The 26663-nt window shown below is 39.5% G+C and overlaps 1 protein-coding gene across 5 annotated transcripts in view; it reads left to right on the top strand.

The window, feature by feature from the left end:
• ncor1 (nuclear receptor corepressor 1) overlaps window positions 1-26663 on the top strand; it is a 54411-nt gene that overhangs the window by 2575 nt on the left and 25173 nt on the right. For 3 of the 5 annotated variants that reach the window (XM_084374582.1, XM_084374580.1, XM_084374579.1), the window contains exons 2-16: window positions 2024-2213; window positions 4978-5072; window positions 5342-5549; window positions 5923-6105; window positions 8347-8460; window positions 10327-10383; window positions 10546-10598; window positions 11318-11384; window positions 13622-13794; window positions 14683-14773; window positions 15039-15217; window positions 15373-15427; window positions 15906-16019; window positions 25021-25151; window positions 25893-26188. In XM_084374582.1, the coding sequence (XP_084230708.1) occupies window positions 2103-2213; window positions 4978-5072; window positions 5342-5549; window positions 5923-6105; window positions 8347-8460; window positions 10327-10383; window positions 10546-10598; window positions 11318-11384; window positions 13622-13794; window positions 14683-14773; window positions 15039-15217; window positions 15373-15427; window positions 15906-16019; window positions 25021-25151; window positions 25893-26188 (1927 nt within the window). In that variant the 5' untranslated portion in view covers window positions 2024-2102. The remainder of the gene's footprint in view (window positions 1-2023; window positions 2214-4977; window positions 5073-5341; window positions 5550-5922; window positions 6106-8346; window positions 8461-10326; window positions 10384-10545; window positions 10599-11317; window positions 11385-13621; window positions 13795-14682; window positions 14774-15038; window positions 15218-15372; window positions 15428-15905; window positions 16020-25020; window positions 25152-25892; window positions 26189-26663) is intronic. The other 2 variants (XM_084374583.1, XM_084374581.1) reach the window with 1 other exon arrangement.

Here is a 26663-nt window from a genome sequence, read left to right as displayed (position 1 = left end):
AAAGCTGGGGAATTTTTCCAATCAAAAACCATTCAAACTATGACCTGACACACCCTGCCAGTCCCCTTGCCAGTTAATAAGCAACAGATTGTTTATAAGAAATTAAATTGCATGACCAATAATTGACTATAATGTTAGTCTGTCTAACTAATAATTTGTTTTCATAGTAGGCTAAACTACTTGTAGACCTGGCAGTGGAATTACATATCATTAGATTAGATAGACTAGAATGGATTTGTTGGTTTTTGTTCTATTAGTTTTACTTGACTGTACATTTATTTTCAAACCACATATTTAACCGCATTTAACTCTTTTGTGAAAATAAATTATGTGGATAATATAACTAAACCGATATCTTTATAATACTGATGGTTGGTGATTCTGCATCATTAGTATTTGAGATTAGTATTTGACTCAACAGCCTGCCATGCATTTTCCCTTTGAAAAGCATGATCTTATTTAATGGGAAATGTGTTCATATGCAAAAACAATTTGAACACAATTCATATTGCTTTCTAAATTGTTTACCATTAACATAAAAAGGATTGTATACAATATGCTTACTGGCAGAGCTTTTGTGGGTATGTTTATTCTAGATGTTTGATGGTTGAGGAAATTTAAAAAGGTTTGGCTCTCATATGCAGCAGACTTGGAATAAGGCCGAAATGTTCCATGTTTAACCTTTTTAATGTGGCAACAGATCAACATACATGTGAGATAGCTCTGAAAGAAACAAAAAATCCAGGCTTATTACAAATGATCAACAATCAAATTATGTTAACACAGTCATTTGTTTTTGAAGAACAAGCCTCTGTTTTTTTTAATCTATTTTTTTTTATTTTGATTGATTATATTTAGAGCATTTCTGCTTTATAAGTGATAGTGACAGCTGGAGAGAGACAGGAAGATGGCTAGAGAGAAAACGGATGACATGCAGAAAAGTACCTCCAGCTAGCATCAAACCCGGGCTGTTGTGGTAGGAACTTAGCCTTGATACATGGTACATGCTCTTCCAGGTGAACTACTGGGGTGCCCCAGGCCCCCTGTTTTTTTCACCCATATGAACCTTTCCCAGAGCTGCCACTGCACAGTAAAGCCCAATTGTTGTTGTGTACCAGTTGTTCTGAGATCATCCTCGCTCTTTTGGTTTAAAAGCGTTGACCTATATCAACGCCTCTGCAAAGTAAAGTAAGAACTTAGATTGGTACATTTGGATTTGATTTGAACCATAATACTTATGTTGGCAACAAGTGGTGATGTCAGAAGGGCAGCACTTTAGGATTGTATCCCCCTCATGGAAACACAGAAATGATGATCATTTCAGTGATTTTCCAGAAAAAAGGTCAAACATTTACCAGTTCCAGCTTCTTAATCCTTAAAGGAATAGTTCACTCTAGAACGAAATTCAGTCATTATCGACTCACCCTCATGCTAATGAGAAGTCCGGTGTAGTTTCTTATTCCTCAAAGTGCAGCTGGAGACCTGCGGGGGTACCCTCCTGCAGCAAAAATCCATATTACAGGCGTAAATGGTGTCCGAGAAGAAAAGGTCCATAAAACTACACAAAAACTTTGTAATATTCTATTATTATATAGAGTGAACTATTCCTTTAAGAAGGATGCTGCTCTTTCTTTGTCATTTAAGGCAGTAAATGAAGAGTCTTTGGGTTTTGGACTGTTGATTGGACAAAAGAAGCAATTTGAAGACATCACTTTTGGCTCTGTGAAATAGTGATGAGCATTTTTCAAGTTTTCAACGTTTTATAAACTAAACGATTAATCGATAAATCTTGAAAATAATTGGCAGATTAATCCTTAATGAAAGTAACCTTTATTTGTAGCCCTATGCAGCAACAGGTCTCTCAATCAGCAGTATTTTCTGACAATACAATCAAACATGTCAAACTTGCTATGAATTCATCTTAGTTGGCTGAATCTGTTCTTTGTAGATATTTTTGATGTATTCATCTTTATGTAAAAAGTGACTTTTAAAAAAAATGTTTTATGTTTCTGTCTTGGTGCAGGTGGTTTGTGTCTCCGAACATGGTCTAGCTAAAATCTCTGATCAGTAAAGCAGCAGCGGCCCGCTAGCACTGAGCCAGGATGTCCAGCAGCTCGGGCTACCCCCCCAGCCAGGGGGGCTTCAGCAGCGAGCAGAGCCGATACCCACCACATTCTGTCCAGTACACCTTCACCGGCACACGACACCAACAGGTAAATCCTTCCTTCAGCACTGTTGTATTTGAGAAAACAGTCTAGTTTGTCATAATGGAAATTCAGATCTCTCAGCTTTTTTTGTGTTGACTTTAATCTAAGGCATTGCAGGTTAAAGGGGTAGTTCACAGCTGGAAACATGGTCTTTTTATAAAACTGGGCTATCTATGCAGTAGAGAGATGCAACTATTTTTGAAATTGGTTCTCTGTGACCTGAGAAAACTGACAAATGATGGAAATCCTACATCATCAAGGATGAAGTGGACCCGTTGCTCTCAAAGGCCACTCCCCAAACTCCTACATACTGCCAGTTAGAGCCACAAACATTAGGCTAACCTCTGATAGCACTTTTGGGTAACAAAACATGTATTGAAAGTTTTTGCATCGGTAATGAAACACTATTTTGCACATAACTCTTTGTTCACACGGCCGTTTCATCCCGCTAGCTTTGATCGTTCTTACCAGTTTGGTTTTGGGACTTTGTTGTATGTCTCAGGCATGTCTACTCCTGTCCATGTGTCCAACGTTACACATTAATGTACCCCTTCTTCTGTAGATGCAGCAATTCAAAAGAAACAAGCCTCGATGAGATCGGCTGCAGCACAGTGATTTCACTTTGGTTTCCATTGGTGCACATTTATCACAGCCTCATCACACTGGTACGGGGCAGCTCTGTGCTGCTCTCCTTACTGGCTGGCAACGTTTACATCGTCTCTGAGCTGTGGCGGCCTCTTTCTCTTCCATACACTGTAGTTCCTCCACGATGTACTGTGGCTCTCATAAGTAGCCCTGGATGTCTAATTCCAGCAATACACAACAAAAATGCCCCTCTCAATCTGTCAAGTGAGCATATATTAAAATACAGATCAGTTGTACAAACGACAGCCCTAGAGCGTGCAAATAGTGTGTTATATTTTTGACTGCAGCCCATTGCTATGTGTGTTTTTATTTACCGTCGGAGCTGCACACTGTTGTAGTACGTTTACTTTTTCTTTCATTCACGGTCTTGGAAGTCACTCAGTAGTTCCATGTGTGGTAAGCAAGAGGCACGCTAGCATTCAAAACAAGGATCATTCCTTTTTATAATGATGATTGATGATTTCATGATTTGGGGCTCCAGTGAGACAAACTAAAACAGATCAGGTCCATGTTGAGCAATACTGATGTTGGCTTGCATGAAGAGTTTTTGCAGTGAAACAGATATTTGCTGAACAACGTCGTTCGGATGCACTCTAAACCTGTGTTAATGGTTATCTGGATCCATAATGTGTTTCAGCTGACCTCTTCACGACTGATATGCAGCTTCCCACAGAAAATAAGTTGGGGGTGGTAGTGGCAGCACCACCAAGCTCGCCCATGTTTGATGTGACTTCAGCCTAAGGGCTCTCTGTTGCTGCAGCTGTAACAGCATTTTCTCTATGTTGGAAAACTGCAATTGAAATGTAACTGCCTGAGCTTTCAGACAAAGTAAAGTGTAATTAAGTTGAATAAATAATCAGTATAATCATAGTGTCTGTACTAACAAATATTTATGATATTCAGTTCAGTCATGCAGCTTTATAAAGTTTGTATTATTTAATTGCTCACTTTTCAGTTGAATTTTCATTTGGCTGTTGTAAAAATTGGATTGTGTTTCTTAGCTATTTTGGATGACATGACATACTTCTTAGAAGTTTACTTTCACAGAAAACTGTCAGCAGTAAATTTCTGGGCATTCGGATTGTTTGCCCTAAATCTGGGAAAAAACTGGAGTTTTCCTGTAACTGCATTTGCTTGGTCAGGTTTGTTTGGAGGTCACACTGTGCTGATAACATTTGGTTGTTCTTTACCCAATAGATTTTTGATAAAATCTTTGGAGTATTGAAAGGGTTTTAATCAATTTTCTGACCGATGATGAGCTGTTTGAAAGAGGGGTGAAGTCTTACTTCCGGGCCGACTGTGTGTCATTACATAAATTAGTTTGACATGATATTGTGGTATTCAGCTCTTTTTGTAAGGTACATGTGGATCTCCTCCTGTACTGGATGATAAATGTGTGAACCTTGTTATTTTAACATATGTGGATCAGCTCAGTTAATTCATTTTTAATATCTACCAATTAGACCTCCAAATGCAGACATTGTGTCTGTGTCTTACACTCAGAGCCGCAGTTGTACAGTTTGTCTAGGAAATCTTCGTTATTAGATTGAGTACAGCAGATGGCTTTTAGGAAATGAGGTGGGCAAGGAGTAGAGCCCTGACCGATACTGGATTTTTGGGGCTGTTATCAGCCAGTATACACACATTTTTTTCAATGATCCCTCAAATGTGATCTAACATGTGTAACACAGATAAGTAATAGAAGTAAGCAGGGTATTTTACAGGGGGCTGACATGCAACAAACGTCACTGACCAAACTTGAGCTGGGGATGTTACAAATGAATAGTCATCGCCTTTATTCCCTATGCCTACCACATAATCTGTGTAGTTACTTGAGAGAGAAAAAAGACCTGGCACCAAAAAAGATGCTTTGGGTACCAGTTACATGTATAAAGCATGAATGACGCAGCCAGCATAGACAGCTGTATTGATTAGAACGGAAACATATCTGTTGCATCAGGTGTGTCGCCCAGTGTTGACAGGACTTTGCCTTTTTGTTAGCATGATTTGGTTGCTGCATCTGTGAAGTGCATTGTTATAGTTCCAGCTTTGCAGGAAGCTCTCTCTTCATACTGTCATGACCTTGATCAGAGTGCATTACAAAATTGTTTTGTATCTCTTTCAGGATTTCACCGTCCCGGACTATAGGACTCATATGCAAGATCCACAAGGTCGGAGAAGACCATCTTTACTGTCTGAATTCCACCCTGGCACTGAAAGGTAAGAGCTTCACTTCAAATATCCAACATTCTACCTGGAAATTTGAGAGATAATAACTCATCATCATATGTGGCATCTAAACAAGTTTAAAAAAAATTAAATAAAAAACTTTAATAGTACGCTCTGTGTTATAGAGTTGTTTTTCCTTTTGGTCTCCCTCAGGGATGCTGTCCCCAAATTACAGTTCCAAATTACAGTTTGGGAATCGTACATCTAGACCACCGGATGTTGCCTCTGACATGAATTTCTTGTTTACTTCTGTTCCTCAGGCCTCCAGAGAGACGCCATGGTTACGAACAGCAGTTTCACTCCATCACAGCCCAGTCTGAGCATGAGGCCTTGGAGACTAAACGCCCTCGCATGGAGACTGTTGCTGAGTCCCACATCACCCGCAACACTCCCACAGCTGGGGGTATTGTCCTGCCCTTAACCCATGCAGTACAGGACAGTATAAGAACCACTGTGGACATCAAAAAGGTGGGCCCTGTTCCACTTAATTTACTTTTGCATCTAAGAATTCACATTTGGTTTCAGTAATGTTTTGTCCTCACAGAGACAAACGTATACTTACTATAGTTGTGCACTATTGAACTACACCATCATTTGTAGCACTAGTACATTTTCACTGCCCTCATAAAGAAAAAGGAACTTGTAACTTCTCTCTGTGATTTTATAATGTCACTATGTGTTTTTGTAAACTATCTGGAAAAGCAGTCCCCTCCAAAAAGTAGGACCCTTCTGATGCTGCTTAGTTTGAAGAGTGATTGTGGGAACTGGACAGTATCATTTTGTTTGTACAGATCTTGTTATATTTCTTCACAAGCTAAATGAACCTTTTTGTTTGTGCAAGGAGTCTCAGTTCAATGTCAAAGTGGAGTCCCCATCCTCAGGAGGACATACGCTACACATGGTGGAAGAACAGGACACGTCTCCCTCAAAACTTTCCAAGGAGGAGCTGATCCAGAGTATGGACCGTGTTGACAGAGAGATTGCAAAAGTGGAGCAGCAGATTTTCAAGCTGAAGAAAAAGCAGGTTGGTTACAAAGTAAAGCCTTTTGTCTCTGAACATGCATCAAGCACAATGGATGTTGTATAAGAAAAAGTGGCACAAGTAATGAGTTCACTTGCTTTTTTAATTAAGCAGTGAACTTTGTGTTTACTCTCTCTGGTGGTAATGTTAACAGGCTCTCCTCACTGATATGCCATTTTGCAATTACATCTGCGGGCCTGGCTCTACTCGGTTTGACTCGGCCCAGCTCGGCTGGGGTTTTGCTTTTCCATCACGACTGGGCTACCTGCTTGAAGGTGTGGCTTAAACCAGTGTTGCGCTTCTCCCGATCCCCGCAGTACTATCGAAGAATCACAGCTAGCAAAGTGGCTCCGCTAATTCAGTTACAAATATGTTTAATATACTATAACTTCTTCACAATAAAAGCCCCCGTTATTTAGTCATTTAAAAGCATTTATTGTAAAGCAGCATTACAGGAAACATTGGGTTTTCAGCAGCAGAAACTAAACATGACTTCTGAAACAGCTTAAGGGGACATGATGAAACAGTAAAACACAGCAGATGTTTGAAAGTACAAACAGGATGAGAGAAACTATAGAGATTCAGTTAGAAGCTACAAGAGAGCTGAACATGTTTAAAAACTTCTTTCTCTCAGGTTTCCTGCACAGACATGAGTTAAGTATTGATTTTAGGGGGAGACAGGTGTTTGTTACGGGTTGGCTGCAGTCGCAAGACATCAGCACAGCCTTGGATGCTGGGCGGCCGTGGCTCATTGCACAGTTAAACTGGTATTGGAAAAGCAAATCAGCGCGGCTCGGTTTGACTCGGCGCGGCCTAAAGTGCTAGTGGAAAAATGGCAATAGTGAGGAGGCTCCTGTTAAGTCCGCCAGGCTAGCTCGTCTTCTCAGTGAGGAGTTCTAAAGGTCCCACATTGTATTTAGTGTGATTTCCGAGTCTTTTTGATTGATTTGATTTGGTCTCTGAGAGTGCCAAAGTTTTGTTGACTGTTGATTCCTGCCACTTCCTTGCACCCCTGTATATTTTTAAGCTTTGGAAAAGTGCAGGCTGCAATTTTTTTATTATGAGGAAGGTCTAGCTGCCTTTATAAATATGTGAAAGTGTCAAACCGCTCAATCTGCATAGAAATACACGCAGACGGTATTCTGAAAAACTGTACCTTCAAATGAGCCGTCAGGATACTTAAAGGTTTTGATCACGCACTTAGACAATTGGCAGCCTCAGCAATGCCCCTTTAACGGCCATGGTTGGTGGGCGGCGAATGCTCATGCCTGTCAGACCTGACCAATCGGAGCAGACTGAGCTTTTTTTGGAAGGGGGCCGTAAAGAGACAGAAGCTAAAACAGAATGTCAGACAGAAGTTAACTAGAGGTGCTGCAGCATTGGACAGGATGAGTAAAATGTGTTTTTTGATACAGCTTATACACATTTTCTAACAGACACCCAAAATTTGCATATTAATGAGCATAATGTGGGACCTTTAATCAGCCCAAGGTTGTACTTTGTCTGCATCCAAATTGTTTGAAAGCATTTCACCAGGACTGTAAGATGCTTTTACAGATCTGTGGCTCAACAGTCTGGTGTTATCTGCTGTATGTCCTGTCCCAATAAGATGCTCTTAAAAACTGAATGTCTACAGCTGCAGGCTTTTTTTTTATTCAGCCCATCTCCCCGTCTTGATTAGCTTGTTTTTAATCTAGTTTTTGGCTGTTTTTCTCCAGCTATCTTTTGTGGAATTCCATCTCATTAGATAGGAATGTAAGCTGAGCTTTACTGGGAGAGAACACTTCTCAGTTTTTCAGTCTGCATTTACCGAAGATTTTCAGGGATTTATTTGTTTATTTGAGGCATTTCATGAACTCATAATCTTGTCCCTGTAACCTGTTAGTTTACGTAACCTTTAACTTGTAAACATTGCCCTATCAAACACTCACAAGTTCAGCTTGTCTGCTAGCATCAGCATTCTCAATGCCAGAAACCTTCAGTTTTGTCATAAAAGTTGTACTTGAACAAGCCCTTAGAGAGTAATCTGATAATGCCTGCATGGGCCTCAGATATCAGAAGCTGGGATCAGATCATCACTGTGTAGATGCGGCTGTGTTTTCCACAATTTTTCTTACAAGATACAGCATGTTTAAATGGGTCATGTATATAAGAAAGGAGCCCCCTCATATTTTTCTGTATGTATTTAGTGTTTTTTCTTGTGTGCTATTGGTCAAATTGTTTTGTGTTGGTGTTGTCTCTCAGCAACAACTGGAGGAGGAAGCAGCAAAGCCAGTGGAGCCAGAAAAGCCAGTGACCCCTCCCCCAGTGGAGCACAAGCACCGCAGCATAGTCCAGATCATCTACGATGAGAACAGGGTTAGTCACTGCTGCAAAGCATCATCTCATCTCCTCACTTCTTCTTGGCCATTTTGTGTTTTAAATAGTTTCTGCTATTAATTGATGCATCATGGCTGTGTGTCCTCAAAGCTCAAAGGGCTATACTTTTGTTTTTTCCACCAGCCCAGGTTAACCCGCTTAAACTGTATGGAGCCTTGCCAAGCTGAGAACACATGCGTTTCTGCTGTGTCCTCAGCAGGGAATAACCATGGCGACCATGGCCAACCAGTTGCAGTCTCCCCTCTCAAACCGTTTAATGCTAAACTAATGGCTGAACACGTGTCTTAAAATCTGTATGTGTTCAGCTCTCTCTGTGATTCCAAAAAAGTTGTGACACTGAAACCTAAATAAAAGCCTTTTTGACCTACGTTAAATTGAAACTGTCGTTGTTCAAGCTGCTAAAAATATGCACTCATTATTAATTTGATGCCTGCAACAGTGAGTTAAACCCCAACACCCCAACTTTTTTGTAATCGGGGTTGTAGCTTCTGACTGAATCTCTGGTTTGGAGTTAAGTTCCACTCCTGTGTTCCTGTTGTATGTTTGCACTTTCAAATATCAGCCTCATTTTACTGCTTACTTTTTGCATTGAGCCATATCTAGGATGTGTTAAGTTACTTCTGATGCGAATGGAACATTTCCTGCTGCTGCTGTTTATGTTTAAGCTTGTATGATGGAGCAGCTATAGCAAATGCAATGTATTTGTCACAGGGTTAGTGGGACGTCTTTATTTGTGGTATTCCCTAAGTTGAAAAAAGTGCCGTTCATGACGAGATATGGACTGAATGTTTGTGGTTGCTTGCAGCTCAGCACTGTACAAGTAGCCCCCCTCACTCTCGAAAGATGGAATTTGGCTTTGCAATGTTTTAATTGTCATAAAAAATATTCAGTCCAGTCTGCTGCTGGGATATGTTGGAATGTCTGGTGGTTTTTGCACGTTTTTTTGGCAGGAGTGTTTAAAAGTAACCATGTTTAACTGCAGTGTAAATTTGTCATATTTTCTTGTTAAAACCAATTAAGAATATATTAAACCAAACATTAACCAAGGGGAAAGACAGGCCTCATTATCTGTATTTCAGCTGAACAATAGGGAAGTGAGTGTGTGTTTATGGAGGTCACTGAAGTTCATGTCTGTCAGACAATGTTATGGTACAAGAGTGCTGAGACACGCCTTCCTTCTCAGTCAGCCATTAACCCTTTAGGCTGCAAAGCTGCTCCAGCTCAGTGCACAGCATTTAGTCTGGCAGCTGTGGTTGTTTGTCTCAGTCTGTAAATGTAGGCCTGTGAAAACTGGAAAATCAAGAGTTCTTCAGAATCAGTCTCATGATCTTACAATTGCAATGACAAACTGTAGCTGCTGTCCTCATTCATTTTGCTGCACAGTTGGAATGTTTTTGTCCTTTTTTTAATTTAGCATATTGCTTCTTTCTGTCACTTTTCAAATGTATTAATTGCAGAAGTTCATACTGAAAGAGCAAATTAAATGCATTTAAAAATGATTAAGTATATTTTTTTCATTATTTAGTGCTCAAGTTTATTATCTTTAAATTGATAGTTTTCCTGAGTCTTTGCCCTTTCGTCTGTATGTTACAGATCACATCCCTGATCAGTAACATAACTGTTAAAACTTAAATTGCTGTACAAATGGTCAGATGTTGCATTAATGGTCATGTGAAGCTACTTGGAAGAATCTGCTTGCATGCTTTAGCCACTAAAAAGTCTCATAAATATTGTATTTCTTTGAGTATAACCCACGTACATTTTTTCCAGGTGACTATGTTTTTGAAAATGCTAGAAATTGTAGTGTCCCTGTAATTAAGATATGAACTCTTTCTTTTTTTCTAGAAAAAAGCTGAAGAGGCCCATAAAATACTGGAAGGTCTTGGTCCTAAGGTTGAGCTGGTACGTGATCTATGGTTGATGATAGTTTTTGCCCTTGCATGAGCTTTCAGGAAGAAGTAATGCTGAGTTCAGTTGCAAGTTAGATATTATTGCTTGCTTAATAGCTAATAATTAATCCACTACCTGTTCCTGTTCTGCTTTTTCTGCTTTTTCTCCTTTTAGCCTCTGTACAATCAGCCATCAGACACAAAGGTGTACCATGACAACATCAAGACGTGAGTATCTACATTTTTTCCATAGGTTCATGTCATTAACATCTGTCGGTCTTGCACAGTGCTGCAGACATGATGCTTAACACACCAACAAGATACAAACCATCTCAGCTGAGGAAAGTGTTAGAGGTAATGCTGACCTCGGCAAGATAAACCCAGCTGATAACTCTGCCTAATCTGATTGCTGAGTCACCCAATTGCGTTGCCCTACTGACAGCAAGGAGAGTGACTGAGAAAGGAAGTGAAAGAATGTCCTTGTGTCTGCGTTAGGTGTGTTTGGAGTAGGGTTTTGTCAGGGGGTTGAAGGCCAGGCCGTCTAGGACCAAGCGCTTATCAGTGTGTACCATGAGTGCGGCCCATCTGGCTCAGGCTTTTATCAGGACCAATCAGACCACCTCTGTGTGAATCTGCTCTACAGGCCACACTGACGGGGTCAGCTCTCTCACTGTTCTGTCCCCACAGCCACCATCATGTGTAAACACAAAAGTTCCCAGTATTTTGTACCTTCCACATTAAAAATAAACAATGATATGGCCTAATGGTTTTTGGTGGGGGTGTTGTGTGAGATATCAAGCTCTATCTCTCATAGAATTTTCAAATTTACAAAGGTACACTTGCATTTTGCAACTTTGTATGCTTTCTTGTATTGTAAAAAACACATACTTTTGCAAATAAACATTGTAATATCTTGATTTCACTGAATAAATGTTTTTCTCTTTTAGCAACCAAGTCATGAGAAAGAAGCTGATTTTGTTTTTCAAGAGGAGGAATCATGCTCGTAAACAAAGGGTAAGTGTCCCTGCTGTTAGGAAAGCACAGTGGAAGTTCGAGGTATTTGTGGTCGCCACATTAGCGGCACCGCCTGTTCCCATGCTCAGTGTAGCTGTCACATACCTGGCTGTTTGCACTCAATGACCTCAGCTAACCAGGAAATATAAGAATCTTTACAGCTTTTGATCCGTAGCTTCCCTGTTTACTTAAAGCTACAGAATATTGTTACACTGTGCATTTGCAGAAAAGAAAAAAAACTAAAGTTTTTCTGGTTTTAACATTTGTATTTTTTGCAAGCTTAAAATGCAAAAGGCATACATGAAAAAGTGTGTTGCTTACACTGTCTTACACAGTCAGAGAGGACATAGTTTTAATATTACACATGAGATATTTAATTGCATATTTTCGCTCTGAATCTTCTTGTCATGTTGAAACTCAGTACGTAGTTGTTTAAAAACCCATGTTATTGGACATAATGTTAAACATTGGAGCATATTTAATTTGATTCCTAAAAAATAAAACTTCTAATTGTAGGTCACGATGCATGATGTATAGAAATTTGGGAGCGCAGTTGAGGATAATGGGAATGTCATTATTTGGGCAGGTATTGGACAAATTGAAATTTTGACCATGTAGTGAAAGTTAAGGGATCACCAAAGTTATTGTAATTCAACATAATCTCTGAACCTTCTCTCTACTCAATCCAATAATTTGTGCAGAAATGTCAACCTCATGCTGGTGAAATTAGCAAAGTCAGTAGAGTTTTCTCTGGGCTCATGAGAGTCTACAGATGTTCATGGCAATCCATCGAATAGTTGTTGAGATATTTCGGTCTCAACCAGAGTGGTGAACTGACTGACCTACACTGCCATCCCGGAGCCGCATAGCAAGCATTGCTAATAAAAATAATCCACTGATGTATTTACAGTTCGGGAAACGCCTCGGTTTCCCCTATTTGTTAAAAAGCATTGTGTGGGCCAAGAACTGCTTTTAAATGCAGTATAATAATAAATAATGTCACATCAAAGAACAGACCTGAGAAATAAGATGGCCAAATTACTGTCATTCTTATCAGTTACCAGTGATTTAAATATTTCAGAATCCCCCCATGTTGAAACACTTGGCTCAGTTTGTGTTGCCATGGCTCAGTAGTCCCACCTTTCTCTGGCTGTTCCCTGTCAGGGTCAGATGGGCCTTTTGAACAATGGCAGAGTGCACTTGGCCACATGCCAAGAGGAAGGTGAATTGTTTGCCCCTCGCAGGAAAGTGGAAATGAGGCTATATTGTTCTCTTTCCTTATCAGAACTTGACATTTTAACTCTTACACCTCTGGATTGATTTTGTTTTATGTTATAATACACTTTACAGTAACCAACATTAATAAATGGTAGATTTATAGTTAATTAAACTTAAGTTAATAATTATTTCACTGTTAACAAACAATAAAATGTAATTTAGCAGACCAGTTGTAAATAAATCCAAATAAATTACACATTGAGCTGATAATTGATGATGAGCTTTGTTAAGTAGTTTAGTTGTATCAGGACAAACTGCCTGGGTCAGGACATTGAATTATGCAACATGGCAGACAGACATAAACCACAATAATTAGCACCAGATCCTAAACAGCTTGTACTCTCTTAACTCTGCTCTCACTTCAACTTTCTGCAGCCTGTCTGTACCTGTCTGAAAAAGAGCATGAACACAAATGTAAACACAAAGGTAAACTGCAACAATGACTATGCTAAGAGGTATATGTAAAAATTGCAGCGTCTGATGCACTCAAGTTCACCTACAGATGAAGGGAATTAACGACATCATGGTAGCTTGATTTGCCTGATGGGTCAATTTTAATAATTGTTTTTCCATTATTTGCATCTGCTTTGTCTCTTCCGCTCAGTGACCTAGCAACGTATCACATCTATTGTACTCTCTATAGCTCTCTGTAGCTCCATCTATGCTTCATTAGAAACTTGAGATTTTATTTCACCATTGTACAGATTGCATCGGAATGGTGCTTATTTGAGAATAGTTTCAGTTTTTCTCTCAAAACAGGAGGCTATCTGGCAGCAACATAGTAACAGAAGATCTAGATGCACTTTTAATTTGCATAACAGTCCATGAAAATTAAAGTGACATTATTTAAAATATATTTCTCCTGATGTCTGATATATATGTTCTTGCACTAGCAAGTTTTTTTTTGGTTTTTACTGTAGCGAGTGACACCCACTCAATTTTCTGTGTTGTGCACGCAGGAACAGAAGATCTGCCAGCGCTATGACCAGCTGATGGAAGCGTGGGAGAAGAAGGTGGAGCGAATGGAGAACAACCCCAGACGCAAAGCCAAAGAGAGCAGGACACGGGAGTACTATGAAAGGCAATTCCCAGAGATCCGCAAGCAGAGAGAGCAGCAGGAGCGCTTCCAGAGGTAATCATCTTTACCTGTGACTGGTCAACATCAAGACATGATGCAGTTATTTTGCTACAATACACAGATTACACACATTTGGCTTGCAAGGTTTAATGCCCAGGAGTAAACTCCCAGATTGGAAAAAAATGTAAGCTTGAAGCTGAATATGAGCCTGTTTTCATATAGCAGTGGCCTTCTTTTGCTAGCACTATGTTGGTCAGATCATTTCAAATTGCACAGAACTGAAGTAAACACATTCTGTTTAAAGCAGTGAAAAATCAGCTTTATGTGGGAAGGTGATCAAAGATGGAAAGATAGAGCGAAATCATATTCACTCCATTAATCTTTTGATGCATTAACAATGTTGACAAGAATTAACCACACCCAGACATTAAAAAAGTCTCCTCCATTTTTAAGTTGTCTGTTCGGCTATCATCTAATTGGAGGACACTAGGTGGTGTGCAATGGCCTACATTAGGCAGAGACCCATGCTGACTGGGTGCCTCTGAGAGGGTGGGAGACAGGGTGGGGGTCCAGCGTCTGGTTGTTCCTGGCGTTGACGCTTTGTGCTTTCATTGAAATCTCCCAAAGTTTGCGAGTCAGCACTGTTTATACAGGCTGCTGGACAGTAAAGGAGGAAGCAATTAATAGCTGTTCAGAGAGACTTTTTTTATTCATTAACAGGTACAATGATTCTGTTGTTAAGTTCCCAAACCTGTCTCCTGTTGCTCATGTTAACAATTTGACTCTGGTTTTGGCTGGAAAAGAACAGCCTCCTAGTGACCTTGCAAATTTGATTTCCTCTAAAAAGAACAAAATGTAATTTTAGTTTTTGTACAGGATACAAATAATGTGACATTTCCAGTACATGTGTAAAATTATAACATTCGTCTGTGTTTTCTGCAGGGTTGGACAAAGAGGAACAGGTCTGTCTGCAACAATTGCAAGAAGCGAGCATGAGATTTCAGAAATCATCGATGGACTCTCTGAGCAGGAGGTGGGTACTATCTGGAGTGATCTTTCTAAATATATTACAGTATAGCAGTCAAACTACATACCAAGATGAAAACAGCCCAAATGGAAGTGAGACAGATTGTGTTTTCTAAGAGAGAGAGATCTCTGAAGCATTTCACGTACAACACCATTGTGAATTCATATAATCTACATAAGTCACAAAGGCAGGGAGCAGGTGGTTTATTAAATAAGGTAGACTATTCTCTATTGGACTAACTGTGGCTTCTTTCCATGCCAATGTTCCACAGAACAATGAGAAACAGATGAGACAGCTGTCAGTCATCCCTCCCATGATGTACGACTCTGAGCAGAGGCGAGTGAAGTTCATCAACATGAATGGCCTGATGGACGACCCAATGAAGGTGTACAAAGCCCGGCAGTTCATGAATGTTTGGACCGAACACGAAAAGGAGATCTTTAAGGAGAAGTGAGTTGTTCTTGTTCCCATGTTGGCAGATGTCTGGGTCACAGTTTGTCCCCAAGTGTCGTGTTGACATGTTTTATCGACCTTATGCCACCTTAGACTTACACCGATATATTTTTAGCTTTGGCGCATTAGTAACGATTGGTATCTCTTTCTAGGTTTGTCCAACACCCCAAGAACTTTGGCCTGATTGCCTCCTATCTGGAGAGAAAGGTAAACTTCTGCTTGTAGTTTCACAAATTCTCATTTTTGAAAGAAATTGCAGGATTTTATTTTATTGATAGTTTCCAGGCAGTACATTAAAGATGAACTTTCCCAAAGTGAGAAACACAAGAATCAATTGAGATTAAACTTCAAAGCTCTATATAATCACTTCTTAGAGTAAAATATTAACTTATAAGTGAGTCCTGCAGGCTGTAATGAATTGAAACACTTTCAGCTGTGAATATTTATTAACTATTTGTGTTAAGACCTTTAGAACTGCTTATACTGGTTTGTTTTTTGTATATAATAAACAGCAATATTAAAAAGTCTGCACTGACATAGTCCTTCACTCACTGGCCGTGTGCATATAATCTTAAAGTTTTATGGCTTGATGATTTTGCCAGAACTAAAACAAGTAAATGCTTGAATATGTTCAGTCCAGTTTCAGTGCCATATGTTCATAATAACGCGCTATTTCTTGTTTCAGTGTGTTGCTGACTGTGTCCTTTACTACTACTTGACCAAGAAGAACCACAACTACAAGACATTGGTGAGGCGAAACTATGGCAGACGGAGAGGAAGGAACCAGGTAAGAGACTTTGTAAGACATGAGACTTTATTAAATATTCGTTTACAGTTAGTTTCTTCTGTGGTTGTCAAGATGCTGGTCATTTGGTCTTTGTCTTCGAAGCATTTATTAAGTTAAATTCAAGTGCACACAAGTTCATCTACAGTGTATCTAACATTTTTTATCTGACCAGACTTTATAGAGAAACCGAAGTATTTACAGGGAGTTTGCACTGGAAACAGCCCTGTCAGGTGTTTGTGAGGTGTGATCGTATCACATGCTGAGTTTGCAGTATTTGGTTTGTCTGGCACGTTTGCCAAACCTGTTTCATATGTCCTTGTCAGGCTGACAGATCATGTTGTGTGTGACAGATGCATGTGCCACACCTCACTCTCTCTCTGGTATTAAGTACGGACGATTTGGGCCCCGTATCACTGACACTATTCATGGGTTAGTGAGTGCAACAGGATGCAGTCTTCCACAGCTTTTCTTGAATTACAGGCAAACAACTCTTGGAGAATTGTCAATTCTCTCAAAGATACATCAGCATCATTTGTAAAAGATGTAAATGTACACTAACCAAATAAAGTCAGATATAAATTAATAGAGTATTTAATCATTGGCATTTGCACACAATATGTCCTGGATTTCGAAAACTGCTGCTGTCACTACCAGTAGATAATCATTTGACAAAGTTTTGAGCCTGTTGAAGTCTACTAGTGTACAGCTGGGCCTAACAAGCAGGGTTTGTAATGTCCTGCAATGGCCACACTGTACAGAGAATAAACTAGCAACAAAGTAGGCATAGCTGTGCCCGGAGGCATAATGTTTTAGGGTTGTCCATCCATTGAACCATACATAACCCCTGGTTCCTGTACGTAAATGCCAGATCTGCGTTGCTATTCCACAGCAGACAGTACCCTTACATGTAGGCAGGGTTGTTACCGTCCACCTTTGGGGTAACTGCTTTCACTTTCAGCAAGGGAGACTTGTCTTAACTCTTAATAATCTGCTGCACTTATTAACTGACACACTGTGAGCTGTACTCTACATTACAGCTGGACTGACACACATACAAATAGTGTGTAAGGGCCTCTATTGTGACTATAGACCACCAGTCTGGTTTCACTGGATTTTTGAAAAATGGTTTAAAATTAGATCTGAAATAATGAATTGATTAGTTGATAGCCAGGATAGTAGTTGGCAACTATTTTGAAAATTGGTCAAACATTCATTGGTTCCAACATCTCAGTTTTTGGGTATTTGCTGATGTACTTGAGGGTTTAAGAAAATGTGACAGGCTTCATTCACTATTTATTTTTATTTTTTTACACTTTATAGACAAAACAAAATTAGGATCGTAATTAGGATTTGTTGTGTTCTGCTCCTTTGGACAAAGTCAGCATATATTTCAAATACACAGATAAAAGATCAGGCCAGGATATCAGTAACATACAGAACATAGAGAAACATACACACACCCTCAGCTCGCACTTTAGGTGTATGTGCTGTGACAGTAAGAATATTCTAATATAAATACGTAGTACTCCAAATAATATTAGAGGTCAAAGAAGCATAAATAAGAGCTATATCACTGTCACTTAAAGGTGTATGTTTGAGTGGTGTACTTACATTATCCCAAATATGTCCAACAATGTTAAATGTCAGGGTGAGGAAGGAAGTCGGCTAACGTGACTAAACATAACATTAAACTTTAAGGCATTACCTCATCTGTGAACCTGATGTATGCCTTTCTGAGTCACGTAGACAGATTTCTGTTGCAATGTTTGTTGTTTAACAATGAGGACAGCAGATCCCATGATCCCACTCTTCTTCACAACGTCATCAAACAGCATCATCTGTTGCCATTGTTTTGATTGAGAGATTCGTAGCGGCAGCAAATACATACTGTGTTTAATACAGAGCAGTCAAATAAATCCATAATTTTATCATTATGTAGGAGATGCTTGATTCATTTTGAGACAACCATCTGCTTGACCCCATTGATATATCTGCTGCATGTAACTCCGCAAGAAGGGTTTTTTTTACCTGGTAATTACCAGCTTTTACCAGGAAATATTTGTTGAAGTCCAACATGTTTATAGTTCTGTCACAATTTGAATTGTGGAGAAAGATAGTTGATTGTTGAGTCTCATAACCAGGTCTTCAATTACCTACACTTTGGGTTGTTGATGCACGGCATCAGCAGTCACTGTGAATTGTTTTCAAGGTCCGTAAACACAGATAATATTTGACCGGAATTTCTCCCATTCGTCCGCGTCATGGAAGTCATCCAGGTCATGTGGACCAGCATCAAACCATGGTCAGTCCAATGCAAACTGGCTCCGCAAACATTTATCTGTCACACTACTGAGCATGGCAACAAACTCTTCCTGTAAAGCCTCAGTGTGGAATGTGAATTTTGTAGATGCCAAAGTGAAAACTACAATCAGACAAATCAGTAGATGAATTCTTGTACACAGATTGTTGTTCAGGGCTTTATATAATTGTTGTCTTCAACCTAAATCTAGTACAAAAATACACCATCTCCCAGGCCCGTACTGGTTTGCATTAAATATTAATTTCACTCATTCTGATGGATGTTTTCTCCTGGCTTTTCCCTACTTCACTGATGTCACAGTCCTTGAACAGGACATTCTGTGTCTGTGTCGACGAGTACATCTACTGTGTAGCACAGTGGGTTGATTGTAGACTGTTTATTTACACAAGAGGAGTTGGAGGGCGAGAGAGTTCATGATTACATCTTGATCACTAAGATGGTATTTCTTACTTTACTATGTGACTGATAAAATGTCTTGGGGTGGGTCATTCGCCTCTAGTTTACATGGTATAGACCCATCAGGAGTTGAGAGGACATTTTGTTTTTCAAGATTCTTATTTTGGGGAAATGCTCTCTTTGTGTTCCTAAAATGATCTTTTTACTTTTGACCAGATTTTGTGGGATTGGAACCCTTAAAATCATTGGTTTTCCATGGTTCTCACTTAATATAAAAGTGTGTTAAAGATGGTCTTGTCTTGAGATTCAGGTCAGTTGCTTGAATGACTCCAGTGCTTTTTCCAAAACATCTTGTGGTTGTTGAGAGTGTAATGCCATTCGGAGTAATGCACATCAGGATGTAGTGGATTTCCAAGCTGCTGGTGTGACTTAACAACTGCAGTTGGAGTGAGTAGAGTGAGTCATTAGAGAGGGAAGGAAGAGGAAAGAGGGAGCAAAAGCAGGAGTAGTGGAATGTAGGGCGATTGAGTGAAAAAACCCTCAGCGAGACAGAGTCAGCGCTGGCAGCTTATCCGCTGAGTGTGTGCTGTTGTGTTTTTTTTTCATCTTCCATTTCCTCTTTCTTCTGTTCCTCTGAGAGAGAGAGAGAGAGAGAGAGAATTTCCCCCCTCTCTGAAACAGCTTAGTTGGTACAGCCCAGCCATCTGACAGGCCCAAAAAACTCACTGTGCTGCTGTGAGTGCCAATCAAAGAGGAGTGCTCGGCAGGGATTACCTTGAGTGACCCTGCATAGATTAGTGCGTGCATGTGAGATGGACAATTCTTTGGGCAGCTTAAGCGGCCTGATGACACGCTTTCCCGGAATATGTGCGGTGGTGCTGTGGCCCGGCAGCCCTTCTAAGGAGCTCTGCTATGGTGCTGTCCAGCCCCTCTACTGCTACTGTTTCCAGCGCTATGGAAGTACCGGAGGGTAAACTCACATTTGCAACAGTAAGCTGTGGCTCACAGCAGAGAAAAGGGGTTTGTATGACCAGCAAATGAGCTTGCAGGTATGTCACTAGCTTCCACAGTTTCTGCGTTTTAGTTGATGTCACACTCACTCAGTTTATTTCCTTGTCTTGTTTTTGTCTGTCGTATTTTCATATCGCTCTGTTGCTTGGTAAATTCGCCTCGTAGTCTACTTGAGGCTTGTAGGCAGTCAAACTCGGCTATTTTAGAGTAGATTTTCTAAGACATGTACGGACATGGTCTTAATTTATCTGTCAAGCCAGGGCTGTGTGGAATGCATGTACATATGCATTCATGGTGTAGGATAAGGATTTGTGAAAATGTAGGAATTAGTTTTTAATGGTGTACTTTACAGCACAGAGTATTAGATGGATGTTGGACACACTGACAGCTTTATGACATTTCATGAGAAATTGTGCTTCTAACATTGATATATATGTCAGATGAGTCCTAGTAGCTTTACCTCTGATCTAAATGAATATTCTGACTTGGCTTGTCAGACGCACACAAAAAAACCCAACAACAATCAATTTGGTACTCATAGCACGCATTCATCTGAAAGACTGCACAGGCTACAGCCCCCACTGTGTCTGTATCCACTCCATTGGTTGTTTTTAAAAGTAAAACTTGCACCTTGACTACGTGGTCATGTCTTCTTGCTCATATTGCTCTCCCTTGATAAAAACATTTATATATCTGTATCAGCTAGCAGCTGAAGCCATTAAAAAAACAAACAAACAAAAGTCTCGACTTTACAATAAGTTCACAGTAAAGGAACATTTTCAGCAAATTAATAGTTTCTTTATGCAGCTTTGCTAGTATAAGTAGTACTAGATTGTTTATATGCAGGTCCATTTAGGAAGAGTTGCAATTCATATGGCACTTAATGATCCTCTGTAGTTGATCTTGAAACTTAATTTATCTGCATTTGAACTCAAGGATGCATTCACTCAGTATAGTTCATAGTTAAACTTATATACCATATAATTCAGTGAACTTCCAGTGCCTCACTATGAAACAAAGTCAGTTATTAGAATTGTCAGTATTAATAATGTTATTCTATTTGTAAACATACTACAAGGAGTTTTTAACTTGCTATAAAACTCTCAATTTAATGCTCATGTCTCTATATTACCTACACAAGCAAACGGGACCATCAGCAAAAAGATTGGTTGTTATTATTATCATAGTTATTCTTATTGTGTGCCACCCTACCAGAATCTGACTTATCTGGGTTGGATAAGTCATAAAACTATTTTTTCATGGCTGAGTCTCACAGCCTGTGGAAAGTAGCTGCTCTGTAGTCTAGTGGAAATGCACTGCTTTTTTTCCCCTTGTCACTTTTGTCCAAAGGGGCCCCCAGTATCAACAAAAATAAAAGTTTCTTGATTGCTGAGCTCTGCTGTTTAATTTATACCACAACACATTCATCAGAAGAGCAAAACACAGAATTCCAGAGCATATTTAGGTGGTAAAATGCCAGAATGGAAGATATATCAACATTCAAAAAGAAAAGTTTGAGTGACATCAAATATGGTTTAAAGCTAAGCTTGGTTGTAGTGTCTTGAATAGTGGCAAGATATTTAATCTATAAATGTTTTACTGAGATGATATTCCTGTTCTTGGTGGCAAAGTTTACCTTATAAAATACACTTATTCTCTTAGTGTAGCTATCTTTACAGCATCATTTCTACAAGGAAGGCAAATATGTATTACTCTTTACACATCTCTGCTCTTGGGGTGTCCCTTTCTTAATTGCCTGGCAGTAAAGTTTATCAGGCATTTCATCAATTCGCAGCACCAATTGTGAGCTGTGTTCCCCTGCAGAGCTCCCGTAACCACAGTAACTGTGGCGAATGCCTGACATGTCTTATCTATCTTTTCTTTTCAGTCACTTTTGAGAGTAAATTGTTCTCCTCCATGAATGTTCAGGAATTCTTGTAAAAATTCAGTTGGATAGTGCACTTTATCCAAAATGAATTTAATCAACAGTTTATACCACTGGGTAAAATCCTGCTGTCAACTGTATGCATTGAGATTTATTTCCTTCTCTTTTATTTTTCTTCCTTCAGTATAATTACGTTATTAGAATGTTTTTCAAGAGACATTATTTCCAAATAATTGTGTCATTTGATGATTGCAATAACTGTAATGAACTGCAGTGATAGAAGCGAGGCATAGTAATAATTTAGTAGATTTTCATTTCCTGTTCCTGCAGTGAAATAGCTTGAAGCTAGAGTGAGAGATTCCTCCGGTGGCCTAAATTCTGTGGTAGGAAAGGGAAGGTTGACTTGTGGCTCTGTCATTTCCTAAATCAAACAGCACTTGTGAATCAGCAAAAGAGGGGAGAAATTAAAACTCTCAAAATATTCAAGCTAGGTCAGGAAAGAGCTTCATTTAAAAAACACGGAAGAACCACAGAACCACAGGGCCTCATTGACTTTTGGAGAACATCTGTGTAGAGGCTCTTTACGCAGTGTGGGAGAAGAGGCAGGAATGCCACGGCTCTCTGACCACCTCCAAAGCAAACACTAGCGCTCCCTGACCCAACCAGAACAGCATCTCACTGAAGGACATGTATGGGGAGAATAAAACAGCCTGGTCTCCTCTGCAGAAAGGTCTCCGAAATGTCGAGTGCCAAAAACATTCTGTTCAGACTGCTGCAGGCAGGAAATGAGTCAAGCGTTTGTGTCCTAATCCAAGTTTGACGTGGTCCTCTCTGCATAAATCAAACTGCAATCTGAGCTCTGAATCTGCAGGGCTTTCCTGAAAGAACTTAACAGAGCTGCAACATCGTCAAACTCAACTGTAGAAGCATCATTACCACTTCCAAAAACACTGTGCTTTTTTACCATGCAATATTCTAAATAATATCATGTCTATCATAGCACTATCATATCTAGAAATTCGGGCGAGGCCGCCGATCTGCAGCAACAATTATATGTAAAAGTAGCTTGTATGCAATAGTCTTGACAAATAAGCACACATTTGATTTTAAAGAATATGAATGGATGACTGTGAACTGAACAGTGTGAGGTAAATATGTATCACAGCATCACACACATTTTTTATTTAATACAGATTTGAATTAGCAAATCATGTAGCGCCATTCTTCAGTCTTCTTCGGTGAAATCCCTGTAATTATTGGTTTTCTCCAGTAGGGAATGTCTGATATGTTTTCTTCAGGGTCGATACTGATTATTTGTAATCAAAGAGACGATACCCAATATTTGAAACTGATATACATTTGCAGTGAAACTGTAACTCTTGATGTCAAAATTTAGAATTAGCAGTAATGGAGTGAACAATTTACTCAAGTACTGTACTCAGAATCAGAATTCCTTTATTTGTCCCGCAACTGGGGAAATTTCTGTCACAGCAGCCAAAGGACAGTAATATTACAATAAACAATAATAATAGTAAAAAATAAACAATATAATTAAAAGGTAACAAATAGAAATAGGCTCGTATATACATCGTATGTACATACATAATATTTACAATATGAACAGTGTATTAGAACAGTGTGGCAGTGTGTTGTTATTAATAAATAATGATAATAAATATGGGTATGAAATAACTCTATTTAGTTAATTTACTTGAGTGTTTCCATTATCTGCTACTTTATACATCCACTGCACTATATTTATTAACTAATTAATATTATTAATTATTTTGCGGATTCAGGAATATTCACAGTTAAAAGGCTGTTACTTGTGATGTGTAACCGATCAGATGGTGTTGTGGGCGGGACATTGAGTGAGAACACAGCTGTGACTACAGACAGAGAGAGGATGCTGCATCAGAACCAAAGTATTGTATTTTAAAAGAAAATGTATTTTATTTTATTGGCAGTCAGACAAAAAAACCCCAAAAAAACCACTGATACCAGTTTTCAGAAAAATGCTGAATATCAGACCTGATGATTGTCCCAGCCATTAATCAATTTTTCCCTAGTCTCTAGTTGGAGAAGCTACTGATTCTAATTGTTTACTGCCTGTTTTTGTGGAGTTGTCGAACACTTCTGACTTTACTATATGATACAGCAGCCAGACTAGTTGTAAAATGGACAGACCGCCACAACAACCCTGTTTTTGTTTTTTGTTTTTTTTAAGACCCCCTCACTTTGCCCCCCTCCATATCTTTTGACTTTGCCATTGAATGAAGCACATTCCTTGGCCCCATCTGGTACCAGCATGGGATGTTTGGCTTGGCATAGCCAGACTTGTTCCAGCACAGCACTTTCATGGAACAGGCAGGAGGAAGCTTTCTGTGGTTACTGGGCCAACAGAGATGATCAAGAATGTTGCTCAGTCCTCGATCACTCTGCTGGACTTGATTTGAAAATTCACTTTTGAATGATGTTTTCATTTTAAGTCTTTTATGCAGGATCTATCTGGATTTAACATCTGCCCTGTTTTAATTTGAATTTAAAACTGAATTATCTTCTTTTGTACATTAGCCTTAATCTCTATGTTATGAGATATAAAGTTCATGATTTATGTGTGAAAATTGCCCACTCTCCAGAGTCTTTTTTTTTTTTTTTAAAAGAAACAGTATATGCAATGTGGTTTGTTTGTGTCTCTTATAATGCTGCAGATTCTTGACAATGTGATGTCCATTAAAATATGGCACAACCATAAACCTATCTGCACAGGGTGTACTATGTTTTTCATATTCAAATTTTAGGCTTTAGTTTTCCCCTTTAGTCTTACTTGGATTGTTAGTGTTGAGTGAATTGTGGATCTTGAGAGCAGCGAGTCAAATGACCAGTAGGCAGGATATATTTCTGCCATTCACCTGACTTTGTCTGCCCTCAAAGTGAATGTTTAAGTAGATGATTGGTCTAACTGATGGTCCTCTTGGCTCACAGGGTCAATGCAGGCACTGCTATACCACCTGAAGATGTCTGTTGCTTGATAGCATTCAGGAAACCTTGAGCAGGAAGTGTGTTAAAACTACAGGAGGGTGTTGTTAAGGGCATGATGCAGGTATAGAGCTTTGACATAAGTATGTGGTATACTCTGTTTCAGACTGGTGAACATTAGGATTTGGCCCTTTTTATTCAAAAATGTTGTTTTAAACATAAGCTTTTAGTAGTTGTCTGAATGTATTAAAGGGTAGGTTTTTTTTAAACATCTGAGTTAAAGCATTAATATCACAAAGAACGGCTTTGCATTTGAATTTATACTTCCAACAACCTAAATCACTATTGCTAACGCATTGACCTTTTTCTCAATGTTTCAAGTAGAAATAGCTAAATATTTCTCCCTTGTGCTTTGTCTTCAGCAAATAACACGACCCTCACAAGAAGACAAGTCCGACGACAAAAACGAAGAGGACAAATCTGAGAAGTCCGAGAAAAAAGAGGACGAGGAAAAGAAGGACGAGGAAGAGAAAGATGAAAAGGAGGATTCTAGGTGAGTTGTGAATAGTTGTTTGTCCTGGTTTCACACTAGGCCATGAGCCTTGGGTCTGCACACTGTGATAATTTTGGCAAAGGTTTGTTAGTTAAACGTTTTACATTATATCTCAGTGCTTTTGGTTATTTACATTATATACACAGTGTATTATAAAAGACAGGCTGGTATTTGAAAGCCAAATAGTAAATATTTTACCCATGATAGTCCAATGACGTAGTACATGTACAGTTGTGTATATCAACAATATTCTTCTATCCTATAAACAAGAGCCATGACTGTAGCTTGTGCTGTTATTGAAACAATCCTTCCTTGACCTAACCTGTTGACACTCAATAGGAATGAACACAGGGGTGCAGAATTCTATTCTATTTTGGAATTGTTGTTGAATTGTGTTAAAATATAATAATTGCTGCATCAGAAATGCTGCAATTATGGGAAGATTTCCCAGCCCCAGGCCTTTGGTGGAGTGATGCATGTTCATAGTCTAGAGAAAACTAGGACAGCGGATAGCACTGTCTGCTTTAGCGCTTGGCTAACCGACAAGAAACCTTGCTAACTTGTTAACAAGTCTGTCCAGCTTGAGTGTGGACAAATTCTAATATGCTTTTTCTTGTGCATTCAGTCCTGGAGGAAAAGAACAGATTACAAAACAGGCCTGTTAATGCTGAGTCAGAAGGGAATAGATATTTGCTGTACCAACGGTCTCTAATGCTGTATTTTCCCCCTCCAAAACCACAGGGACATTGGCAAGGACAAAGACAAGTGTGACGGTGGGGAGGACGAGGACGGGAAGGAGCAAAACACGCCGCGTGGCAGGAAGACTGCCAACAGCCAGGGCCGCCGTAAGGGAAGGATCACCACACGCTCCATGGCCAATGAGGCCGCGTCTGTGGCGGCCGAGGAGACGCCTCCCCCTGCCGCCGAGCCTGCCTTGCCAGATCCTCAGCAGCTCCCTAAAACTGATCCAACACAGAAGGCCATGAAGGAGCCTGCAAAACCCCAGACTCCAGTAGCTTCTATGGATGCTAATAAAGGTGAATCCTCTTTGGGATGCCCTCTGGAGGTTGTTCAAAATACTTTTTTACAATACAGGAATACACTTATTGACACAGAAACACAAGGTAAAGGGAGTTTACAAGAATAGAAACCTAAGGCTCATTCAAGCTGTACTAGCAGTAATGCTATTTCTATGTTTTTTTGGCTAGGCACTGACCACTAGGGCTACAACTAACAATTTGTTTTCTTTATCAACCAGAATTACACTCAGTAGAGCGCATACCTCAGCTGAGGCCCAACAGTCCTCTTTCATTCAATCAAGCCTAATCTGATATCAAAGTTTTTGTGTAATGCTTCTGACAAATCAACCAACCAGCTTCCTTGGCCGATTAATTTCATGATTAATCGCTTAGTCTATAAATCCAAAGACATTCGGTATCATAAATGAACCCCCCCCCCCCCCCCCCCCCAGTAAATTCCTTACATTAAAGAAGCTGGAACAAGCAATTGTTT

The sequence above is a fragment of the Pagrus pagrus genome, assembly GCF_965226575.1.
Source record: "Pagrus pagrus genome assembly, chromosome: 14".
Lineage (NCBI taxonomy): Eukaryota > Metazoa > Chordata > Actinopteri > Spariformes > Sparidae > Pagrus > Pagrus pagrus.
The sequence above is the reverse complement of the archived record's forward strand: the minus strand, read 5'-3'. Positions and strand labels throughout refer to the sequence as shown.